At 55.9% G+C, this 24,229-nt stretch overlaps 1 protein-coding gene across 5 annotated transcripts in view; it reads left to right on the forward strand.

The window, feature by feature from the left end:
- The window catches only part of RUSC2 (RUN and SH3 domain containing 2), a 53,196-nt gene extending 37,055 nt beyond the window's left edge, over nt 1-16,141 (forward strand). Inside the window, exons 3-13 of one of the 5 annotated variants that reach the window (XM_050716455.1) lie at nt 481-2,457; nt 4,031-4,807; nt 5,320-5,520; nt 6,385-6,528; nt 7,634-7,710; nt 9,736-9,910; nt 10,758-10,863; nt 11,640-11,686; nt 13,189-14,161; nt 14,412-14,585; nt 14,750-16,139. In XM_050716455.1, coding sequence (XP_050572412.1) covers nt 588-2,457; nt 4,031-4,807; nt 5,320-5,520; nt 6,385-6,528; nt 7,634-7,710; nt 9,736-9,910; nt 10,758-10,863; nt 11,640-11,686; nt 13,189-14,161; nt 14,412-14,585; nt 14,750-14,930 — 4,725 coding nt within the window. In that variant the 5' untranslated portion in view covers nt 481-587 and the 3' untranslated portion in view covers nt 14,931-16,139. Of the gene's footprint in view, nt 1-480; nt 2,560-4,030; nt 4,808-5,319; nt 5,521-6,384; nt 6,529-7,633; nt 7,711-9,735; nt 9,911-10,757; nt 10,864-11,639; nt 11,687-13,188; nt 14,162-14,411; nt 14,586-14,749 lie in introns of all 5 variants that reach the window. The other 4 variants (XM_050716454.1, XM_050716456.1, XM_035563878.2 and 1 more) reach the window with 4 other exon arrangements.
- Nucleotides 16,142-24,229: the final 8,088 nt, after the last annotated feature.

A 24,229-nucleotide genomic window follows, 5' to 3' on the forward strand; every position in this document is an offset into this window, starting at 1 on the left:
TCTCTAGTGCTGCAGTGCAGCGAGGGGTCTTGCTTGTAAAGGAAAGTTGAGGATACCTAAAGGCAGGTAAAGACATTGAATCCAATGTGAGAAGATGGATTGCCCTCATCAGAGTGCAGCTCCTCATTTCAGACCCCGTGCTCTCTGCCTGCTTTCCTGTGAGTCTGCAATGCTGTCAGCAGTGAGGTTTTCATTTGACACAAAGCCTGTGATGTCCTTTGATCACTTGAGTGAAATCAGTTACCCCAGGTAAGCTTGAGAGGGGTCATCTAGAAGCACAAGCATTGTCCCTGGAGTCCAGAGAGAGAGGGACGTTTGTCTTCCATTGTAATGCTTTCTCTGAAGAAGATTGCTCAGGTACTTGGGCTGACAAGGACCACTCTGTTTAGGTCATGAAGTCTTCAGTCAAACCAAGGATGCTTTAAATATTCACTGCCTTTCCTGAGAAGTGACTTTCTTTGTGTTTTTGTCTGTCTCTAGGTATCTGAATTCCCCCATGAGAAGTGTCCTACCAGCCTCTCATGCACAGCCCTACTTGCCCATGGGTAGCACCAACTTAACTGATGTCCTGAAGAGCATTCCTCACCATGGATAGTCCACCAAAACTGACTGGCGAGACGCTGATTGTCCATCACATTCCCCTGGTGCATTGCCAGGTCCCAGATAGACAGTGCTGCTCCGTGAACAAAAGGACCAACCCCTTCTGTCAGCCAGATCTGAGCGTTACACGGACCTCTGCCCTTCCAGAGAGAGACCTCTCACAGACCGACTCCTTGGTGTACAGCAGCTTTCTCCAGACCTCCGAAAGCTCAGCAGAGGCCTCAGAAAACAGAGAAGGCAAAGCAAGGGACTTGATTGTCCCTAGTGCCAGCAAGCGACACAACCCTTTCTTACTGAACGAGGGAGAAGACCTCAGCATCTTTGGGGATGACTTTGGTCAGAAATCTTTCCACCTTCACAACTCCCTTGTGGCTGGCAAACCTCCCTTTCACCTGCATGAGCTAGCCTTGCCTCCTTTCCACCTCCACGACTCCAACCAAATTGTGAAATCCTGGAACATGGCCAGCCGGTCCGGTGTGGTAGATGGGCAGGAGGACAAAATCAGCAGTGACGACATCCAGAAGAGGAACAACGCGAACCGGTGCCACCAGGCCACCGAACGCATGGATCTGGATCAATGCAGCTGCCATCGCGGCAGCTCCTCCAGCTTCTCCTTTGATGGTGGCAACCAGGAGTGGAACCAAAACACGGGTGAATCACTGAGGAATCAGGATGCCCTGCACACCCGGACGTGCAGCTGTTCCAGCTCCGAGCTCCATCGCTGTCGCTGCTACAGTTCGTCAAGTCAGTCTGAAGTGATTGACCAGCAGATGGGCTACATCAGCGACTCTTCCTGCAACAGCTCCGATGGGGTGCTGGTGAACTTCAGTGCTCTCTACAACAAAATGAACGGCCATTCTCGATCTAACCTGAATTCAGCCAACCTGTCCTGTGACTCTTCCTTCTGCAGCCACTCAGACACGGGAGCTTTTTACCTGGATTTGCATTCATCACCCACAGACTCCAAGATGTCATGTGAGTCGCATCACCCAGAGAGTTCAGGGAAGGCGTGTGAGTGTCACCACTCCTCCTCACCTGTCCTTGATGCTAACTGCAACTCCTACCACCTCCACTGTGAGCCTTGCACTTCAGAGAGCTCAGACCTCACTGCCTGCTTCCAGAGCCAAGCACGGCTCGTTGTGGCTACTCAGAATTATTATAAGTTAGTCACGTGTGACTTGTCTTCCCAATCATCCCCCAGCCCGGCAGGATCGTCCATAACTAGCTGCTCGGAAGACCACACCAAAGGTAGCCCAGCCCAGCCCACTGAATACTATCTTTTTAGAAGGCCTGACCTGAGACAAGAAGAAGGCAACGTGGAGTGCAGTGAAGAGGAGACAAAGGGAGAAACCACGCAGAACATGATTGAGGGCCAGGTCTATGTGAACGTGTCGCCACCTAACCTCAACACAAGCCGGCAGCGCTCCAGGAGCTATGATCAGAACCTGGACAGGAGCCCTAGCAGCAGGCTGGGCTCTCTGGAGCGCATGGTGAGCTGTCCGGTCAAGCTGAGTGAAAGCCCAGCGATACCCATCCAGAGTTCCCCCCCGAAGCGAGTGACATCTTTTGCCGAACTTGCTAAAGGCAGGAAAAAGAACGGCACCTCCCCACCGCTCCGGTCCAGTGGCGATTCCTCCTTGGAGTTCTCCCCTATCCCTGAGACACAGCGGGATTGCCCAACCTTCCTTGAAGAAAGAGCTCGTCGCAGCCAGAGTCTTCCACCCATGCCCTTCGTCCACGGCCTGAACCGGAGCTGCGAGGGCTTCTGTTTGAATCACCCTTTTGGGGACAGACAGGCTTTGTGCTCCACCAAAGACTCGGGCTCCACTGAGACCGTCCCCAGTGGGCACGGGGCAGGTGAGCAAGCCTCTCTCTCCCTGCTGACGGAGGCAGATGCCAGCTTCTCAGGTAGCTCTGCCAGTGGCCACGGACAAAGAGATGTTAGAGCCCGAGCAGACGGTAAGGAGCCAAACTAGGCAGAGCGGAGAAGTAACAAGAAAAGCTTTCTGGGATTAGAGGGGAGCAGCAGAGGAATGTGCATGGCAATGAGACCAGAGCCTGTACAGTTCCCTGGTCTACTGGTCTCTGGGACAAAGCCCTGCTGTGGTTATTGCAGACCCAGATCAGTGCAAGTGGCTTGTCCTTCTATTTCTTTAGAGAACTGAGGTTTTGTGCAAACCTCCCATATCATGTAAGGGAGGATAAGCACTCAGGGTCTATGCAGCTTGGAAGATTGTCTCATTCTGACTCCCTTTCAGGGCGCTGTACTCCCCCAGCCCATGACCTGCCCTTAGCTCCCAAGACAGATTTACAGATGCTCCATAGAGCCATGTTCCCAGCAGACAAAGGGAAGGGAACTGCTGGGCAGTTTTTAGCCTTTCTGTTTTGGATCCATATGGGCAGAGGCAGGGAGGAAGTGGCATAGCCAACAGTCCCCTCTTGACGCAGGGCTCACAGAGATCTGTCTCTGCCACCACTTACAGTATGAGCCCTACAGAGGTTAGAGGAGCCCTGCGTGTTTGCTGTAGCATCCTGGCCATTTCTTCTACAGTGCATAGGCCTGCAGCAGAGGCCCCTCTGGAGGAGTGCATGGCCATTACCAGGGTAATTGTCCCAGCTGCCTCGGTGGAAAAGCCTGTAGCACCTGAATTGCTTTCCACACTTACATTGGCATTACATGTCTCCAACCAAGAGCAACATGCAAGCCTAGAGGGTCTGATAAGAGACCAGAGGGAAAGCAATCCCTGCTAGAGGCAAGCTATAGGGAAAGAGTGCTGGTATACCCCTTGGGGAACAGGTAACATTGAGGGTCTGCTTGTGAGAGGTCCTGTAGGCCCTCAGTATCTTTGTCACAGGATTTGCTGTGGGCTGGAGGAGTGGCAAGGATCTAAGCCAGAACCTGCCCGGCCATGCTGGGGTGCGGTGTGGGTGGCGATCAAGGAACCTGGTCAGCCTGGTCAGGCGTGTTGTGCACTGTGCACACAGTGGATCACCTTTAATTTGTGTCCTTGGGATGTGGCCCCATCAGGAACAGCAGCCATTCAAGCATAGGAGATCAGCCTGGTGCACACCCGTAGGAAATCCTTGTCCATCATTTGCTGGGGCAGACTAACTTTTCCCAGGGTTGGAAGCTTCTAACTCTGCTGTGGGCCTGATTTCACTGAGAACGGTAGGGGCTGGTACAGGGAGAGGGAGGAAGGGAGCTGTGTCCTTGGGGGAGAACAGGTACAGGAGTTACATGTCCTTACCCTGCCAGCTCATGTGTATAACTGGTTCAGACTTGAGCCACTCTGCTTTTGTCACTGGTGTCTAGCTCATCCTCTTCCTCCCACAGCTGAGAGCATGTTCCCTTTTGCCTGTGACCCACCGAGCTCACGATGATTGTCCCTTTGCCCATCCTCACGTCCTGTCCCCCTTTCTCTTCCCGAAGGTGGCGGCACAGACAGCAAGCCTGTGGTGCGCTACAGCAAGGACCAGCGTCCCACGACTCTGCCCATCCAGCCCTTTGTTTTCCAGCACCACTTCAGCAAGCCGCCCAAGGCCCGTGCTCTGCACAGCCACTTTGCCTCCAGCCTTTCTCAACTCTACAGCTTGTCCAGCAACCGGCCTGCCAGCCAGCAGATCTCCTCCAATTCCCAGGCCTCTGCCACCTTGGCGGAGCAGGCAGCGGGGACCCAAGCCCACAGCACGCTGCTGACCCAGCGCTCAGCGGATGGAGCTGCCTCCCTCAACGACGGCTGCATCAAGAAGCCAGCCCCGGAGACAACCCGGCCGTCCCCCCCGGGCAGTTATTCTCCCGTGCGATGCAACGTGCCTTTCTTTCAGAGCGTGGACTCCTCTTCCTCACCCACTGCGGAGAGAGCTGGAGAGAGCCAGCCTCCCAGGAGCAGGTCCTGCCCCATCTCTGCCAACCTGCTCCCTACCAGGTCTTCCCCTGCTGTCAGTGCCATGCAACCCTCCCAAGTCACCAAAGCCGATGCCCTGAGGCAAAAGGAGAACCCCAGGCTGGTTCCCAAGAAGGAGGCACCGCTGGAGCCAAGCCCACCGCTCTCTGAGTACCGACTCCACAGCGGGTCCCTCCTGCCCCTTTCCCTGGGCGGTGTGCCCGTGAGCCGAGGTGGAGCCCGTGCAGATCCCCACTGGAGGAGTGGCAGTGAGACCAGCAGCTCTGGTCCCCTGAGCAGCATGGGAGTGCGGCCCCTCAATGGTAGGTGCCCATCCACCAGGACGTGCTGGTGGGGAACGTCTCCAGCTCCCTGGTTGTGGCTGCCCTCTATAGCACCTCCCTTCCCACAGCAACAACCTGAGCCAAAATTGCATCTGGGTGCTGCAGCATCCAGCAGCTCTTGTGATCACTGCCTGCAAAAGAAAGTCGTGCGCTAAGAGCATGTCCCTTCAGTCCTGGCTCCTACACAGTGTCTCCTGGGAGGGATGCTGATCCTACAGCTCCCCATGCTGGGTGCTGGCACCCTGAACCCGCTCCCCCTGTGCCTGCAGCCACCAGCCCATTGGGCTCCTGCCCTGCTGTGCCATGCTGTGGCCTCCACCTCCCCCTGTGTATATGTGCTAACGGCCTGAAATGCTGCCGGACTTCAACTAACTTGCTGTCTCTCTTTCTCTGTTCTTCCCCCTTCTCATCCTTCTCTCCCCGTCTGCCCTCCACGTCCTCCTGTCTGCTCGCGTCCTCTCATCGGGTGCACGCTGCCTGCGGCGTTGCAGCGAACCACCTCTCCCCTCAAGCGCTGAAGTGGCGAGAGTACAGGCGGAGGAACCCCCTGGGCCTGGACCGCGTTTCGGGGCTGCCCGGCTTAGCCAGCAGCCTAGACAGGAGGCAGCAGGAGCCCCGGCTGAACCGGGGGAACCCCATCTTTGAGTTCCCCGGCACCCTCAACACCAACAATTTCCACTGCAAGCTGAACGGTGCGCACCGCCCTTCTGCTGGGGGCCTGGGGGTGGCCTTGGGGCTCAGGTACAATGTCCCAGCTATGCCTGGCCTCATCACTGCTCTCCCAGCTCTGAGCAGGAGGGTCGAGGCATCTGCTCACAGTGGGGCTGAGGGGTGCAAGAGGAAGGCGAAAATTGCCTTACTGGTTGGTACAACACGTGGAGCCTCTTTGCTTCCCCATGAGCTGAGAACAGTCAGGTCTGACTCTGGGCCAGATTGAAGGGCCAGCTCAAACCTCAGCAAGTGCTCCAGGCCTGTGTCCAGCTTGTAGTTCATGTCTTATACGGGGGTTGTACCCCTTGGAGACCTCATGTCTGTGTCCCAGTGGCTGCCCATCTGCCCCAGCATCTCTCACATGCTAGATATTGGGCTGTAGCTCAGGACTCCTGCAGAGGTCTCCCCTTGGAAATAGAGCCCATCCCAGGGGCCAGGCAGAAGGCATGTTGCTTATTGCCTGTCGATGCCTGTGAGTGACAAGTAGGGATTCTCAGTCTGCTCTTCTTCTGACCCACTTGCATCCCTGCTGGGGCTACCTGCACAGCAGCCCTGAGAATCTGCTGCAGTGAGTTTTTCTTTAGCACCAGCCCATGCAGGTGAGCCTCCCACAGCATCTGCCAGTGCCCGTGGGTACCCAGCCAAGCTGGAGCTGGATGATGGGTGAGCTGCAGGTTTGAACATGTTGCAAAACATTTCTGGGAGAGTAGCAAGCCTTTAGCCTTGCTGTCCCAGTCTTGGACGGAGAGACAGGAAGAATCCTGCTGGTGCAGCCTGCTTCTGGGAAAAACAATGTGGGAGAGGCTTTGGGGCTGACCCATCTCTCTCCTGTCTTGACCCTGCAGGACAGTCCATGAGACAACTCCAGCTTACCTACACTGACTTCTTCCCTGACTACTTCTCACTAGCTGAGAAGCCCCCAGCTGAATTCTGCCTCTCCCCGGATGGCAACACGGAGTCCATCTCTATCGACTTGCTGCAGAAGAAGGGTGAGTCCCTGTGTCTCTTGTGGCAGTGGAAGAGAATGTGGCATAGCACAGCATAAGGCAAACGGTGCTTCTCTTTCTCACCTCATCTCTGTAGACATAATGGTTTCTTTGCCTGCTCTTCTCTGCTGTAGCATCATAACTAGATGTCTCCCCTGGACTGCCAGCTGTTTCCGTGACATGTTCATGTGTTCTCTGCACCTTGCCACATGCTACAGAGTGTATATGAGCTGCTTGTCCCAGGAAGTATGATGAGAAAAGGCCTGAAGTCCACAAGAACGTGCGAAGAGAGCAGGCAGGCGTGGGAGCATGACCCTAAGACAGGGCATGCAGCCACCCCGTCTCAATATAAAGGGTAGACCTCTGAATCTGTGTGGTGCTGCAGGTGTTAGCCTGAGTGTGTGATGTAGTTAAAAGGTCTGTTGGGTCCTGTGTGGTGAAGCCTTTTTATCAAAGGGTGGGAGAAAGGATTCTCTCACCCTTTATATCAAAGGGTTAGAGAAAGTGATTGGACCCATACTGGATGCAGACTTGGGGACAGGGTTGTGGCAGCTGCCTCTGTGTCATGTTGGAAGCAAGTGACGTGCAGAAAGGTCCCCATGCCCTTACCAGTTATGTGATGGTGATTCCCAGAGGGCAGCCTTCCACTCTGTTCCACTTGTGTTCTTGCATTGTGCTGGAGCAGATGTCAGATTACCCACCACTGGATTGTTAGCCCTTGCCAAATGCATGGTTTCTGCCCTGTCATTGCCTCAGATCCCATTTCTGCTCCCACAGGGGATGGTGCAATGGAGGTGATATTCCATGTCCCTTGGGAATATTTGACAGGATGTCTTATCAGCCACTTAGGTCTTCAGCCACTTCTAGAGCTTGTCTTACTGCCAGGCTGATGTGTGAGTGCTGGAACCAGCAGGGATAGATTTGCTGAGGAGTTAGGACAGACTTTACATGCTTCTGGCAGAGATGAGGCATGAGCTGATCATGTCCCCAGAGAGACTACATGTGCTGACACGGCCTGGAAATACCCCTGCCTGACTTCTTCATGAAGCATTTGGTCTGGGTTTGTCCTAGAAGCCTCTCAGGCAGCTCTGATTCTCTTTCCCTCTAGCTCTGGTGAAGGCGATCAACACTGCTGTCGACCTGATTGTGGCTCACTTTGGAACCAGCAGGGATCCAGGGGTGAAGGTAAGTCTTGCTTTCAGTTCAGTATGGCTGCTCAACATCATGGGCAACATAGAGAGGATGGAGAAATATTGCCTTTCCATTATTTTCCAGTTCAAAAACTAAGAGGCATCAAGTGAAGCTAGTAGTACCAAGAGCAAAACAAAGAAACATGATTGTTCGTCATGCAGCAGACAGTAAATGTGTGACAGTTCTTGCTGCATGATATTGGGGATGCCAAAAGATTACGTGGGTTTAAGAGAAGATTGGAAAAATACAGGGAAGGGAAATTCATTGATGTCTACTACACACAAAGGAATCGTGTCCACCTTAGGTAGTCCTAGTTGTAGGCTGGGTCAGCATTATTAAATTGAAGTATCATATATTTTTGCTCCGGTTTGACTGTTTCTTATGTACTTTCATGATATACTCTACCAGGTAGAGAATACCAGGCCAGCTGGACCTCTGGCCTGATGTGGTACAATGGCTCTTTTTTCTCATATAGTGGAGAGTTATGTCTCCTTTCTCCATCTGTCTCATGATTGTGTTCTGGCACTGGTGGCAGAGCGCAGTGCAGTTCCTTGATGTATGACAGGACTCCATAATGATAAAAAAATGTGTTAATCATTGCCCATCTTGGGCGGGTGGTCTTTCCCTATGGCCCTTACCATATACCCACAGGCTTCAGAGTGCATCTTGATTGCCAATGGCCGTGTTTGGCTTGTGCTCCCCTCATTGCTCATTTCTGGACTAACACAAGCAGAGCAAGCTTGCTTTTTTAACCCAGACAGTGTTTTCAGTCGTGTGATGCTCAGCATGCTTGTGGTGCCTCCTCTCAAACCAGAACAGTATCCTTCAGCTGCAGAGACTCTGTGGCAGCACTGTAACACTGTTTGAAGATGACAACTTCCCCTGGAGTGCCATTCCTAAGGAGAAACTTGACTAGGACAGATTCCAAGCCAATTTAGTCTTATCTCACAGCCCAGGGTAATTTGCCCCTAATTACAATTGTTGCGGAGGCAGAGATTGTTGTGCAGTGTAACTTGAGCTGTTTGGATTTCCACAGCTTTTTGAAAAGTTCACTGTGAATTTCCTGTGCTTGCTGTCTTGGTTTGGGGAATAATTGCAACATTTGCCCATTACTTTACTTGCCAGACAATGCTATGGTTTTGATCTGGGGTTTCTTTATGTGTCAGAGTGCCAAGGGCTGAGCATTCACCTGTCAAAAGGCAGCACCCGTACATAATGCTCCCAGGCTTGATGGATCTGGCAGGATTATTCCTGACCCAGAAGTTCAGTCTGAGTTCAGGACTTTGTGGACCCATGCCAACTGGCCAGTGTAATTCCAGCTCAGCTGGTAAAATCTGTGCCCCAAATACAGCTGCCTTGGACCACCAACATGATGTGTAAGGTCCAGGGCTGACCCCTCTGGATTGACCCTTGGCATCTCAAGGACTGCACGCAGCAGGATGTGTCCCTTCCTGCTTGATGCTGGGCTCTTACATGCCTCCTCATTTCAGCCTGGGCTCTGTCCAGCCATTTTCCCCTCATCTTATTTATAGTAATCCCCAGGAATTATAGCTCAGCTCATCACTGAGTTAAGTGTTCTTTAACCCCTCTGTGCTGGAAGTTCCTAGGTCATTTGCTGCTTCCTGCTTCTAAAATAGCAACATGAAAATCTTCTATGGCAGCAGAGGAAGTCCCATCTCTTTTCTTCCTCCAGCAAGACAGCCTTGGTATACCCGGGAGGAGAACTGGGTATCCCTTCTAACTGGAATATCCTCTGTCCAAGCTGGGATATTCTCTTCACAAGCTGTTGCCTTATCTCAGCCTGGGCCAGACCTTGCACGAAGCAACCCAGAATTGTTTTGTGAGGCAGCAGGGGTGAAGAGGAAGAGTCTGCCTGTTCCAGGAGCTGCTGAGCTTCATCATAGCCTGAGTATTGCCAGCTAGGTGACTGTAGTAGACAGGTGGGCCTGGCATGTTTGCATGTGTTTGTACCATGTAGAGCAATTACCAACCCTCTCCCTGTTCCCTCTTCTCCCTTAGGCCAAACTTGGGAACAGCTCTGTGAGCCCCAATGTGGGACATCTCATCCTGAAATACCTGTGCCCCGCTGTCCGGGACATCCTGAGTGATGGGCTCAAGGCCTACGTCCTAGACATGATCATTGGCCAGAGGAGAAACATCCCCTGGAGCGTGGTGGAGGCATCCACCCAACTAGGTATGGAGGATGTGTGGTGATGCCTGTCACTCTGTGGTACTGCTGTGCTGTGGCTGGGGAAGGTCCAAATTCTGCTATAACAGGCCCTAGCAATGAAAAAAAGCCCAGACAAAAAAAAATAAAAAAAAAGAATTTTCTTCCCCTGCCACCTCGAGTTTTTGGATTGTTTCTAAACCTTCATCTTTAGCCTTGCACAGCTGCAGGTGTAAGGCAGAGCTGTGCTCCAGCCTGATCTATAAGAAAATTTGCACACAAAGCTTGCTGCTTTCAAGTATGCCCATGTCACCTGCACCCTCTGCTAGTACCAGTCTGCACCCTGGATCGTGGCAGTGGCTACCGTCCAGCAGAACTCCTTTCTGAGGTTACAGATGGCAGGCCCACACTGATTTCTGCATCATGAAGAGCTTACAGCCAGGGCTGGGAAGCCTTCTAGCCTGTTTGTGGCACATCTCCAGCTCTGGGGTTCTCTCTGTGATTACAAACACCTCAAATTATAACCAACAACTGCAATGTTATTTTTGCCTGGTGATTCTGAGCCGAGGGCCATGATTGTCTCTGAACTGTGGGAAGCAGGTCCCCGGGGCACCTTCATGCATTGAAACTCTCCCAAAGTTTTGGAGTGACAGCCTGAGAAAGACTGCAACCCATCTCCTCTGGGCAATCTCACTGTTGGAATGGAGTGAACTCATCTTGGTGACTGGTGGAGGGTCATGCAGGCATGGGAGCTGGGCACATTGTAGGCATGGGAGCTCAGACACCTTCTGGCAATGCCTGAAGGCTGCTTCCTGCGGTGCTGTTTTGACTTTGCTGACCACAACTAATCCCAGCATTTCGCTTCTCTCGACAGGCCCCTCTACCAAGCTGCTGCACAGCCTCTATAGCAAGATCAGCCAGTACACGGAGCTCACGAACCACAATATGAGGTTCAACGCATTCATCTTCGGCCTCCTCAAGTAAGCAGGCTCCCTGGGCTGACTGCATGCCATTGTCCAGGGCTGGCAGAAGGTGCTGCTCCTTGAACAGAAGCAGGCACAGTGGCCAATGAAAAGACTTAAGAAACCTGGGAAGCAGCTTCCCAGCTGTAGGTGAGGGAAGGAAGAAGCTGTGAGTTTCAGGGAACACCAGAGGGATCAAAACCTACCCCTACCAGGCCAGGACTGAGAAGGGCTGGCTGTAGCCCACTGAAGAACTTTGTCAGCTTATTCTGGCCCCAAAATGCTAGGTGGGAAGAGTCGGTCTGTCAGGACTCATATAGGGATTGACATAACATGCATATATTACTCCTGAAAATCCCTGTGACACTGCTTCCTAGAGCTGCAGTAAATGCAATGGAGTCCCCAAGGTCTCCAAATATTGTGGGACCCCTAGGAGCAAGCTATGCCCTGCTCTCCCGACCTGGCTGGCCTAGCTCTCTTCTGCTGGCACAGGATGCCAGCATATTTTGGGCCAAGCTTGATGCAGTGATTTCATGTTTGTAGTTGATTTGCCACTTCCATGTAAGCACTTCTCAGCAAAGCTAAGCACTTTATATAGGAGCTGAGTGGTGTGGAAACTTGCTGGGAGCATGGCTGTTAGGGGTTACAGTTGCACAATGCCACATTGCAAAGCCAACAGGTTTGCTCCTTCACAGGCTGGGTGGCTGTGCTCAGTGCGTGCTGATGGGAGTGATGAAGGGGACAAATTGATTTTGCTTTTTCTCTTCTTCCCTGCCCATATTCCCTTCCTATAGTATCCGGTCCTTGGAGTTCTGGTTCAACCACCTCTACAACCATGAAGGTAAGAGGCTGTGGGCTGCAGAGAGGACCAAATTCTGCACATTGTGCAGCACAGGTCTAAGCTCTGGGCCCTATTTGTCTCTTGGTGGTCTCTCACTGCTGCTCCTCTCTGCTAGACTTTATTGCATTCCTGGTGTAAATGTTGCTGGATGGCTGCTCAGCTAAAGGAAGGGAGATGGAAGTCAAAGCTCCGTGCAGCTCCCTCCACCTGAGTTGCGGAGAGCCTGCCCACCTGTGTCCTTCCCAGCTGCAGCTGGTAGCCAAGGCTATATCCTACAGTACAAATCCCTCAGTCTACCCTCAGACCAGGTCTAACCCTCTCCAAATGTCTGTGTCCCCTGCCCAGTGCCTGAGAACTTTGTAGAACTGGAAGTGTGAACACACATCTGAAACCCTTGAGGCATGTGAAATAGAAAGGAAAGCCTTAAGGCAAACAAACAGCAGATTTTCCTGGATGTATCTGTTGTTTTTCTTTTCAGCCAGAAGTGTTTCTGGAGTGTGTAGATAACCTAGCAGCAACAATCAAGCTGCCGATGCCTGGAAGCAGCATGACTAAGTGCTAAGTGCACCGTGAGGCAGACACCCTCGACCTGCTGGGTTTCCTGAGAGCGCTGCTGGCTCAGTGCATGCTCAGCCCAGGGCCCCATGCACTGCAAGAAGTCCAGCCCGGTATCTTCTAGCAGGTTTGGGGGCTGACAGCAGACATTGCTTTGGTCCATGTGTGCTGTCAGCACTTTGGAGCAGATTGCCTTTGTAGTGAACGGTGTAACGAGAGGAAGCATCCTGTTTTTCTGGAGCAGAAGACAACCGTTGCGAATCTTCTGTTTCAAGCCATCATTAAGAACTGAAAGTCTGAGGTGGGGCTGCCAAGTGTCTGAAGGCTAGGCATAGGGTTTGCAGATAAAGTGCAAATCCTCTCTGTGGTGCAAGTTGGTTAACTCACTGCAGACAAACAGGCACAAAGCCTGTGCCAAACTCTGTCCTGTGAGTGACACATGACAGCAAAGCTAGTGGTGGGGCAGTGCAGAAGTGTCCAAAGGAAGTGTAGGATGAATGCTGCAGGTAGAAATACTGTTCTATTTTCTGTTAGGATCCATGGTCCAGCCCAGCCAGGTCCCTGGAAAGGCTGTGATCAGCTGTCCCTGACACCTCTCCCTGTAGGGCACTGGTACTGGCCCAGATCCGCAGATCCTTGTTCATATCCAGGGGGCTGGAAAAGAGAATCTTAATGTGTGACAACCCTCTGTGATGCTTTTTGTTTGCACCCTGCTCCTCTGGCATTTGTGACAGAGGTTGCTTGCTCCAGTGGGTAATCTGACAGGCAGGTGGTGGCTGCAGGAAGCAGGATCTGGGCCAGTTTGCCCAGTGCTCCCTGCCCCAGTGTTGAGCCTCACACTGCAGCCACAGCTGTGACCAGAAACCAGTGCTCAGTTCCTTTCCCCAGTAGCTTCTTGGTGGTTTGGCAAAGGTGGCCTCATCTAACCACTGCCTCTTGCCCTACAGATATCATCCTTGCACACTACCAGCCGGTGGGCTTCTTGTGCCTGTCTCATAGCGTGTGCCAGCCTCTGTTCGAGGAGCTCCTGCTCCTTCTCCAGCCTCTCTCCCTGCTGCCCTTCAACCTAGACCTCCTTTTTGAGCACCACCTGATGCAGATGGGCAAAGAGCAGCAGCAGCAGAAGGAGCTGCTGCGTGTGAAGCAGGACCTGCTGCTTTCCGCGCACTCCACCCTGCAGCTGATGCGGACGCGGGGCAGCAGCGAGGATCCCGATGGCTGCAGCACTGCCCCTGAAGCATGCAAAGTGGGTGGCAGAGACGGTGGCGTGTCACCAGGCCACAGCCCTGAACGAGCTGCAAGTGAGAGGGTCAAGGGAGTGGGGGCCTCCTCCGGAGATGGGGACAGGGAGGAAGAGCAGAGGAAGGTGCGAGAGAGTACGTGGGAAGGGAAGAAAGACAAGCAGGCGGGCTGGTGGTACCAGCTCATGCAGAGCTCTCAGATTTACATCGAAGGCTCGACTGAAGGCTCGAAGCTCATCCGTTATGAAAAGAAGAAGGCATCGAGTGGTGTCCCCAGGCCAGCTGAGAACCACAGGGCACCACCTCCACGTGAAGGCGTGGTGGAGGGTGCAGAAGCCTGCCCCATCGCTGAAGGAATCTTGGAGGAGAAGCCCAAGGCCACCAGCAAGCCAAGTCCTGGAGCTGTGGAAGAGCCCCTGGAAAAGCCCCAGCAGGTACCAGCCGGTGAAGAGGTCAAGGAGAGGAGCTGGCCCTTCTGGATGGGCAGCCCCCCAGACTCAGTGGTTACAGAGCTGAAGCGCAGCAAGGAGAAGGAGACTGGGACTCAGCAAAGTTTGGGAGCAGCAGCAGCCCCCCAAGAGGAGAGCAACAGCAGTGCATCAGAGAGCAGCCAGCCCATCAAGTGGGGACACTTGTTTGGGTCCAGGAAGGTGCAAAAAGAGCCCAGGCAACCTAACAGGTAGGGACATGGGTGGCTTAGGGCTGGAGGGGCTGGTTAAGCTGCGCTCTGGGCTACACTGTGGTGGTACATCAGAGGTGAATAGGAAGGTCTTCCACACCTGGTGTGTCTGGAAGATGCTGGGTCTCTTGGGAAGGAAACAGTCTGGGGGCTGCAGTGCATGCTGTGCGTGATCCAGACCTCTAAGGCATGACCTTGCCATGAGAGGCTGCCTTCCGCACCACGACCTGCTTCTGTCTCCTTCTTGCAGGTTGCCCTCCGGCTGGCTGAGCCTGGACAAGTCCGTGTTCCAGCTGGTGGCCCAGACGGTTGGGGCAAGCATGTGGCGAGAAGCAGCCCCTGAGCCAGAGCCCCCCCGGGCAGAGCCACCTGAAGTGTCACCCGTGCCACGGCCAGCCCAGGGGCTGTGTCCCAACCCTCCCTGGTGAGCAGTGGCATGTGGCTGTCCCACAGGGGCTGGGGACACGGTGGGATGGAGTTCACATGGGTCTGGATGTAGCAGCAGGAGGGAGTTCTGCCCCCCTGTTGGTCCCTGGGCTTCAGCATCCTGTGGTGATCTAACCCTTTCTCCCCTCTTTCTGCCCGCAGCGAGGTGAAAGCTCTTTGCCATCACATCGCCACCGAGGCAGGACAGCTGAGCTTCAACAAAGGGGACATCCTGCAGGTCATCTCCAAGGTGGATGGTGACTGGCTGCAGTGCAGCCTCGGCTCCGAGAAGGGACTGGTGCCCATCATGTACGTCACCCACCCGGAGGACGAGGACTACTGACGTGGCTGGGAGGCCAAGCACAGTACCGTGGGCTGCTGAGGCTCCTCTGGGGATGCCCACCCTGCCAGAGGAACAGACACAGCTTCTTGCTAGTTTCTTACCTTTCTTGCCATTACAGAATACAGTAACCGTAGGTGGTTCCTTCTTGCTCCTCCTCGTGCAGCTGCCAAAGGCCAAACCGGCCACGGGGCCTTCCGCAAGCTGCACCTCGTATCGCCAGGCATCGCCGTGCATGCAGCCGCACCGGGCACCGTCTGAGCCCCCTCCACCCCACGCCACCTCCAGCACCCGCAGGTGGTGGGCTTGTACGTAGCAGGGATCCGAGCGGTCCCTGCCAGCGCGGCGCTGGCTCAGTTTCACTCTGGAGGGTGCAGGATGCTGGCAGTGCGGCCTCCAGCACCCCCGGTGTCATCGCCACGGGGTGGGAGCACCGTGCACTGCCACGCTGCCCGGCCACGGCCACGGGAGGGGACATGGGGTGCGTGTGTGTGCAGAGAGAGGGTGTTTGGGTCGTGAGGAAGGCGCGTGGATGTTCGGTGTGATGTAGGTCCAGGTTGGGTAGTGCCACCCTGTGCGGAGCTGGGTGCCGCGGGGTGCCCCCGCGCCCTCCACGCTGAGCAGGGAGCCAGTGCCTCGGGTGCCCTGGGATGCTCGGTGGAGGGGGGGGGGGAGGGGAAGGGGTGAGGGCAGGGTCCCCGACAGGGCTAGGGGTGGGATGCTGTTTGGAGACGGGGGCCGTGCTCCCAGCAGGGAGAGCAGGGGGTGCTCCCAGAGGGAGCAGGGAGATGGGGATAGAGGGTTGGGGTGGGGGGGGGATGCTCCCCATGGCGTGCGGTCGGGGGCAAGTGTCATGCACAAGGGGATGCTGGGGGTCCTGGGCTTCCCGGTAGAGGCAATACCAGCCCACCCCTGCCTTGCCATGTTCTTGGGGTGGGGGTCCTTGCCTGCCCGCTGGGTGGGGGACAGTGTTAATGAAAGGCCGTGCCAGTATTTGGTGCCTTGGCCGGGTGGGTGCTGCTCACGGCGTTGTGCCTGGGCTGGCTTCCCCGTGGCGAGGGGCCCTGGTCTTGCAAGGTTACCTCCTGCTTGTACATCGCTTAGCGGACGTCGCACCGTATTTAATTTGTATTTCCCCATTAGAACGAGGTGTCTCGCCTTTATTTATTTCTTTATTTATGATGCATATTAATAAAAAAGGTGCTGATTGAGGTCCCTTGCTCTGCAGCCTTTTGATTTCAGCCTGTCCCTGAGAAGGGCCTGGGAGATACCTGGGCTTTTTCCTGCCTCCAGCAGCAGACCTTCAGAGCAAGATAGGTTGTCCCCTGCTATCTTTGGCTCATGGCAGACCATGGGAGAGGGAAGAGATGGTTGCCACCTGGCCAAGAGTGCTAGATCCAGTCCCTGTATCACCCAGAGGTCCTTTCTGCACCCCTCCAGAGAATCCCCAGACCCCGGCTGGATGTGGCTGCCCCTGCCTGGTGTTTCCTTTCCCCGCTGTCCTGGGTGAGCCCATGTTCTTTTGTCCCTTTCCAGCTCTGGCAGTGCCAGAGTGCCTCGTCTTTATTCCCTGTGCATGCTTGCAGGGACCAAGCAGGTTTTGGACCAAGCAGTTCACACCAGTTCAGTCTGGGATCTTCTTCTCCAGGGTGCTCAGGCCCGGGGGGTTGTGAGTCAGGCGTCCGTAGGTACGGCCAAACTGGAACTTGTAACCTGCGGGCGGCGGGAGGAGGTCCTGAGCAGTGCAGGGAGGAGGCGGTGAGGGATGGGTTGTGGGGCTGGGACCCAGGGCCTGGCACAACCTGTCCGCAAGGCTCAGCGGCTGTGGGTCACCTCACAGGGAACAGCTCTGGGGCATTGGCACTTAGGCTGGCATGAGCGTTGGACCCAAACCCTGCAGGAGCAAGCCCCCAGAGCCCATCCCTTCCCCTTACACCTCGGTAGCTCCCGGGAGAAGGGAAAAGCTATGCCTGGAGCACCTTTGCAGCACCTTTTTGCACCTCAAAACTAGGTTTAGAGGAGCACACTGACTCGTGCACGAGGGAGGCATGTGTCTGGGTGCTCACCTGGGACGTAGCCTGTGTAACGAGGTAGCAGACCCCTGTCCGCAGGGTAGGCCTTTCCCAGGGGTGAGAGAACCGTGCCGCCCTTCTCGGTCCCGCTCCTGCCGCCTTTCCTCAGGGTCATTTGGCTGAACTCGAGCAGGGCTCGGTTGGTGGTGATCGGGTAGCCTGTGCCGATCAGGAACCGGGCACGGGGCACAAAGCCCGTGAAGCCTGCGTGGGTCAGAGCTGTCTGTAACAAGGGCTGCAAGCAGCCCTTAGTAGTCCTGGCACCCCCCAACTCACCCAGGGGACACCCCGTGCCCACCACCCCCTCCAAACCTCCTGCCTCAAAGGGGGTGCAGAGAGACCATCAGGACAGTGTCCCCAAACAGGGCAAGGGGCAAATGTGTGCGTATGTGGGTCTATCCTCGCCTTTGAAGGATGACCCTAAATGATGCTGAAGCTGCCAGGAAGATCCTCGTTTGGGGGTACAGGCAGACCCCAGTGGGGCTCTGCAAGATGTGGCTATTAATGGAGTGCTTAGGGACCCTGCTTGTCCCCTCTCATCCCAGCCCTATCCCCCTCCTTGCGGCCTCACCTGAGATAAAATATTTTTGGGGATCATCATCCTCCATGGAGTAGGGGGATCCTTGTGGCCGGAATGCACACGGCAATGCGCACGGGGCAGTGGCAGCCGATGCTGCTCCTGTGGCTGAGTGGCCCTGGTGGTTACCTGGCTCAGGAGGCTCCTGGTGAGGATATTTGGGGTGTGAGTACTGCCGGGGGCAGGCTGAGCAGGGAGCGGAGCCTCTGGTGCAGCTGTGCCCTGGAGCTGGTCCCGGTCTGGGGAGGGAGACTCAGCCAGCCCTCAGCACAGGGGATGTGGTGGCAGAAAGGTGGAAGCGGTGGGGTGCTGGTGGTGATGGAGGGAGGGGTGGGTGCTGGCTGCTGGCCCACAGCCTTGTGTGCACCTCCAGAGAAGACAGGAGCAAAGACAGTAATGTCACACACATGGATGCTTTCCCGAACCCAAACCCAGTAAGCCTCCACTGCAGCAAACAGTGCAGAACCCTTGCCACCAAACAAAGTCCTTCTCAACCTCCTGGTGACTGACTCCCCATAACAGCCAGCCCCATGTCCCCCTGCCCTCTGTGGTGGGGGTACCCCATGTCCCCCTGCCCACCGGGGACAGCCCTGGTCCCACAATGCGATGCACACTGGGTCCTGCCCATCTCACCTCACGGTCCTGCGCGGGGTCCTGGCACAGCAGCCGTGTCCTCTGCTCCTGCTCCTCGTGAGCAGATCCCAGCCGCTGCTGGGCGAAGCTGCTGCCGGCCTCCTTGCAGATCTCGGAGTAAGTCTTGGCAAAGAAGTGCTGGGCTCTGGGGATGAACCCTGGGAGCAGAGCATCCATCAGGTGGGAAGCAAGGGGGAGCCCAGCTTCACGGCGCAGTTCTGCTCTGAAGCAGTGATGGGGCTCTGAGGCCCAGCATTAGGAGAGGTAAAGGCATTGGGGGGGGGGGGGGGGGGGGGCGGGAATGGAAGGTGCAGTGGGAGCAGAGATGCTTTGTAAGGGCTAAGAGCAGGGAGGGGGCGGCAGCACTGGGTGCTGGCACAGGCAGGTCACCACGCCAGGCAGGATGGCCTCCTCCTACCTGTATACCCAGGGATGGCCGTGAAGCCCGGGGGCTGAGCGCCTGCCCCCCTGCAAGCTCCCAGCCGTGGGGGCGCAGCTCCCCGGCAGGACCCGTGTGTCGGCTGCAGCACCATCTGGTGGGAGCTTTGGACCTTGGGGCTGTGCAGGAGTGGGGACTTCAGCTCCACGGACGGTTTCCTCCTGCTCAACCTGCAGTGTGCACGGTGACCAGCGCAGCTGCAAGAGCAACGCGAGGGCAGGTGGGGGACGGCCCCTGGCCACCAGCGTGTCCCAGCCCTGTGGCACCGCCGTGCTCGCCCTGGCTGCTGACAGAAACACGCACGCTGGCTCCCCAACCCCAGAGCCTGCCTCCCTCAGGTTGTTTGGGGTCCCTCAGTGCTGGGGACTGGGGGGGTCCCGTGGCTGTGCCACCTTGCTCCAGGCTGCTGCTGCCTCCCTGGCACGGCCGTGGCCATACAGGGTTGCTATGGATGCCCTGTACACAGCGTCCTGAGAGCTGTTGGTTCCCTCCCTTCCCAACACGGGGGGGAAAAAACACCCTGGGTGGTGGGGCAGGGACTGGAAGTGCCCAGGGAGCTGGGGAGCAGCAGCAGTGCCCTGTGGGGCTGGGGGAGCCTGGAGAGGGGGAGAAAAGGAGCACAGCCTGCACAGGGAGCAGTGCACAAGGACGCTGCTGCTCCTGGAGACCGCTCCCCTGCAGCTGGTTCTTACCCAGGGATGGAGCTGGGGTCTGGAGGCGTCAGGACCTGGCTCGCCTGTGGGGCACAGGCTGTGGCCATGGATGGGTCCTCGGCTGGGTCCCCAGCTGCCTGGCAGGGCTGGAGCAGCGCAGACACCTCTCCGTGATGGCTGCAGGAGGCTGGGAAGGGAGGAGCCACCTGAGCACCAGGAACCTGCCCTGGGGACAGGCACGGAGAGGTGGGATGGGATGCTCACAGGGCAGAACAGGCAGCCCCAGTGTTAAGCACAAGGCCTGGGGACACGCTGAGACCCACACAGTGGCTGGCCCAGCCCAGGCTCACAGGATCCAGTTCCTGGGTCCCTGTTGGTGTGACCCCACTGGTGGCAGCACCCCGGGGTGCTGAAGCAGGAGCCTGAAGCCCGGCACAGGATCCGGGGAGGAAGATCCAGAACCAGGGGGAATTGAGCTCTGAGCAGGGCTGGGCTGAGCCTGGTGTCAGCCAAGAGCTGCCCACCATGGTTTTCTTTCCATGACCCTAAATATCCACCAGAAAAAAGCTTGGAAAGTCCGGTGGCATCTTGCTCAGCTTCAGAAAGGGGAAATGCATGAAAAGCGGAAACTTGGGTAAGATGTACCCAAAGGAAGCAGCACTGTCCAGTAGCCTGTGACAGGATTTAAGGCAGCCTTTCAGAGCTTCTGGTATCAAAAGGCAGCGGGGAATCAGCAGGGCTAAATACTAGGGCCAGAGGTTATTTGGAACAGAGAGGTGCTCTTCAAAGAGCTGAAGTCATGGCTAGATGACACAAAATAGCATAGAATCATAGAATCATGGAATATCCCGAGTTGGGAGGGACCCATAAGGATCATCGAGTCCAACTCCTGGCACCGCACAGGTCTGCCCAGAAGTTTAGAACATGTGACTAAGTGCACAGCCCAATCTCTTAAATTCAGACAGGCTTGGTGCAGTGACTACTTCCCTGGGGAGCCTGTTCTGGTGTGCGACCACCCTCTCGGTGAAGAACCTCTTCCTGATGTCTAGCCTAAACCTCCCCTGCCTCAGCTTCACACCGTTCCTGCGGGTCCTGTCACTGGTGATAACAGAGAATAGGTCACCTGCCTCTCCACTCCATCTCGCGAGGAAGTTGTAGACTGCATCAGGCAGGTGAGGTGTGAAGATTTTATCAGTAAGATAAAAATAAAGAACAAAGAGCCTGTAGAAGCAGACATCAGTCCTTTTTTTTTTTTTTTTTTTCAAAAACACTTCATGAACTGCACATCTGCCCCCAAAAATCTGTGGTGTTGGTAGGTCAGAGCATGAAGAACTGAGAGGAGACAGCTCCTTCTCAAAAAGCTAGGGGGGTGTTTGGGTTCGCCTCACCTGGGAGAGCTCTGGTGCCAGACTGCGAGTGCTGAGCTACTTACTGTCACCTCTGAGGGTGGCCCCGCAGCAGGATGTGGTCCTCACCGCGGGAAGGGGATGAGACGCATGCTGCTCACCCTCCCAGCTGTGCCACGGATGCCACGCGGTGACAGCGGGGTGGCCGTGACACTTGCCAACTCGACAAGCCCAGGATCACCTGTGGTGTCCTAGGCGCTGAAACAAGGCCAGATGCTGCCTCTGCAGTTTTGGCTTGGCCTTGCGTAACTGGAGCATGCCTGGCGTGCCACGGAAGGCAGAGGCTGCTTGCGACACCCCCTGTCCTCTCTGTGCTCAAGTCCGGATTTTCCGACGCGGAGCAAGGGGAAGTGTGAAGAGCGAGAGAATGAGCAAGTACACAGGGCTTCCTGGCAGCACGGGGGCCACGCTTCCCCTACGGGCACTTGAGGTTTTAGATGGGGTAATGTAGGGCTCTTGGAGAGGTCAGGCTGTTAGCACTGGGAGCAGTGCAACGGAGGCCCCGGTGATGTGGGGTTTTTTTTTAGGGGATTTTTTTTTTTGACATATGGAATTTTCCTAGTTATTTTCCAAAGATTCCCCCAAAAGGGGAAGTTAATTCCTACCGATGTGGTTTGCTTTCGCAGCTCCATAAATATTTTTTGAGCCGCTACACTGAAAGACTCCAAAGTCTCCATTAGAGAAAACAAAACACCTCAAGGCTCCTACCACCAGACAGGCCCTCAGGGCCTGGAATCACTGCCATGGCACCCACGCTGCAGGTCCCCATGGCTGTCACCAGCATGTCACCCAGCATCTGCTCTCAGCCTATGCTCAAGCACCCAGCCAGCACCTTGGCTTTCCTGCCCAAGCGTGCACTACCAGGTCGCAAAGACCATTGATGCCCTTCTGGTGGCCTTTTTCCACAATTCTTTCTAAGTTGTCAGACATTAATGGGGGGAGAGTTGTGCTGACGTAGTCTCTGCATGACTTTACTGAGTGTGGAAGCTCCATCTTCCTGCAGAAACGCGGTCCTGGAGAGCCAGGCTGCTCACACATCCTTCTGGGAACACTGCTGCCCATCCCGAGGGGGCAGCTCAGGCATTGTGTCGAGTGGCTGCTCACCTCGAAGAGCCCAAAAATGGCCTCCCAGACCAGAACTCAGAGAGCTGCGAGGTTGTGAAACGGGTGTGAAGCTGCCCCGGTGCTCCGAAGAACGAAAGCAGTGCTGACACCCGCAGAGGTTCCCTCTCCAATGAGGAAGCCTCTTGTACCGCTTGCAGCTGCTCTGCCTGCCTGCTTCCTTTCGGTGCTTGCACATCTCGCAGTCGGGCGGGCGCTCCGAGCGGCGGCCAGCGGGACGAGCCCTTGGTCCTGCCAGGGGAGAGAAGGGAGCATGGCCCTGAGATGGAGCCTTCTCCTGGCCCTCATGCCTCTGCTGGCAGCAGAAGAGATGGAAAAGGATGTGACCGGTGACAAAGAATATCTCCAAGAGACAGGTAAGAGGTGGTCGCTCTTCTCCCTGCAAGAGAAAGTGTTGCTGCTCCCTTGCTGCACGTTTGCCGTGTACCTTCACTGCCGGCAGCACACAGCGGCTCTATCAGAGGCTGGAGGCGATGTCCGTGCCAGGGACCGAGACATGAGGGCATCGGTTGGGGAGTGGTGGGGTGAGGCCCCCTAGCACCAGGCAGCCCCCAGTTCCCCCTGTACAGCAGCAGGGTCTGCAGCCCAGGACGGGGTGAGACGGTGGAGTGCGAAGCCCACAGGGGTACCTCGCAGCAAGGCTTGCTTTCTAAGAGCGGATCGAGGTTGTTTTGCTATTTCCAGTGTCCGTCAGCAAAACTGAGAAGTGGGACTGACGTTTTAATCTCAGCAGAGCCGTTTAATTGCAGGTCTGGAGGGCCAGGTGCTATCTGAGCTTCCAGGAGATGGTGAACCCATCCAGGGCAGCACCGCCTGGGGCCTGAGTTCAGGTCTGGGGACCATCGCCCTGCCTTGTTCTGCATCCATCTGACCTGGAGTCTGTCTCTAAACTAACCTTGCTGCATCTGGGTGGCAACAAACGTTCAATTAGCATGTGCTCACGTTGTGCGGACCTGCTGTATGTATGTCCCTGGGCTGGCACAGGCTGGAGAAGCCCGCGAGTCGAGGACCCTGGCTGTCACCAGGGCCCAAAAATGGGACTGGGTGTTTCAGGTGCTGATTTGAACTCAAGCCATGTGGGGAATGGCAGGGTCTGTGCTGCATGGCATAGGCCAGGGGAGCTGTGCCCCTGTAGGTACAGGGAGTGTGAGCACAGCACACTGTCACTGGAAAACCAAGGGCAAAGCCAGCAGCAAAAGACATCCCCCTGCCCCTTTCCCAAATCCTCCACCAAAGCTGTCCAGCTGGGCCAGTGTGTGCAGCCGTGGCTCTCCAGCTTGTTTGCACAATGCACAAGAGCAGATGAAGGCCAGGACTCAGCTGCAGGACACAGCGAGCACACGGTGGCTGGCAAGCCCTCTGTGTACTCTGCACGTCTCGGTCACCTGTCCGTCCTAGGAGAACTCTGGGGTTGCCTGCAGCGGAGACAGTATTGCTGAGTTTGCACCTTGGTGTTTGTGAAAAAGAGGAATCGAAACACGAACACATGTTGGCCACACCCAGAGGCTCGGGCAGCCCTGCCAGCGTGTGGGCACATGCAGGGTACAATCAGGGAGGGGGGAACATGCCAGGGGACAGTGGATGAGCTGCGGCACACTGCTGTGCCTGTCTGAATGCCAAAAAAAGTCCCCTCAAGCCATGGCACAGGCAGCATGGGGCTGTCCCCGTTCAGCAGGGCTCCCGCGTGCCAAATCCCCCGGGCCAGCCTCACCCGTGCCCCAGCTCTGAGCACCGCTACCTGAAAAGCTGCAGGCAAGGCGATGCGCCTGGGAGCGAAGGAGTGGGGGTGGCGGGCAGGGTTCTGGGGACGCGCTGAGGAAACAAGATGACAAATCTGCGTCCCAGCACTGGGGAGGAGGCAGCGCTGCGTGCGCGGTGCCAACGCTGCCGGCAGAGGATGTGGTCGGGGCATGTGGCGCAGCGCTGCTCCGTGCGCTGAGCAGGCTGCATTGTCCCTTTGTCCTATTGTCCCCTGGCTGTCTTTCTGCACGGCTCTCTCAGAGCTTTCCTCAACGCCTGTACAAAAGCCTCGTGCCCTTACAGTCCCGTTGCGCCCAGGAGGGAGGCGGAGAAGCTTGCAGGGGATGTTTTCCTGCAGGGCCGGCTCTGTTTGGCAGGCTGGCCCTGGCCGCTTCCCATCACCCCAGCCTGCCACTGCACAGTGATTTATTAGCAGATTCTGTAGCAGCAATGCCCAGCACTAGGTAAAATGAGGCCCCGTTCAAACTGAAAGTCGTTGTGTTAGTGGAATTGAACTGCCAGCAGCTCTTGTCCTCGTGGGGGACTCCAACTTCCCAGACATATCCTGGAAATGCAACACAGCTCAGAGGAAGCAGTCTAGGAGGTTTCTGGAGAGCGTGGAAGATAGTTTCCTGATGCAGCTGTTTAGTGAGCCTACCA

The sequence above is a fragment of the Cygnus atratus genome, chromosome Z (genome assembly GCF_013377495.2).
Source record: "Cygnus atratus isolate AKBS03 ecotype Queensland, Australia chromosome Z, CAtr_DNAZoo_HiC_assembly, whole genome shotgun sequence".
Lineage (NCBI taxonomy): Eukaryota > Metazoa > Chordata > Aves > Anseriformes > Anatidae > Cygnus > Cygnus atratus.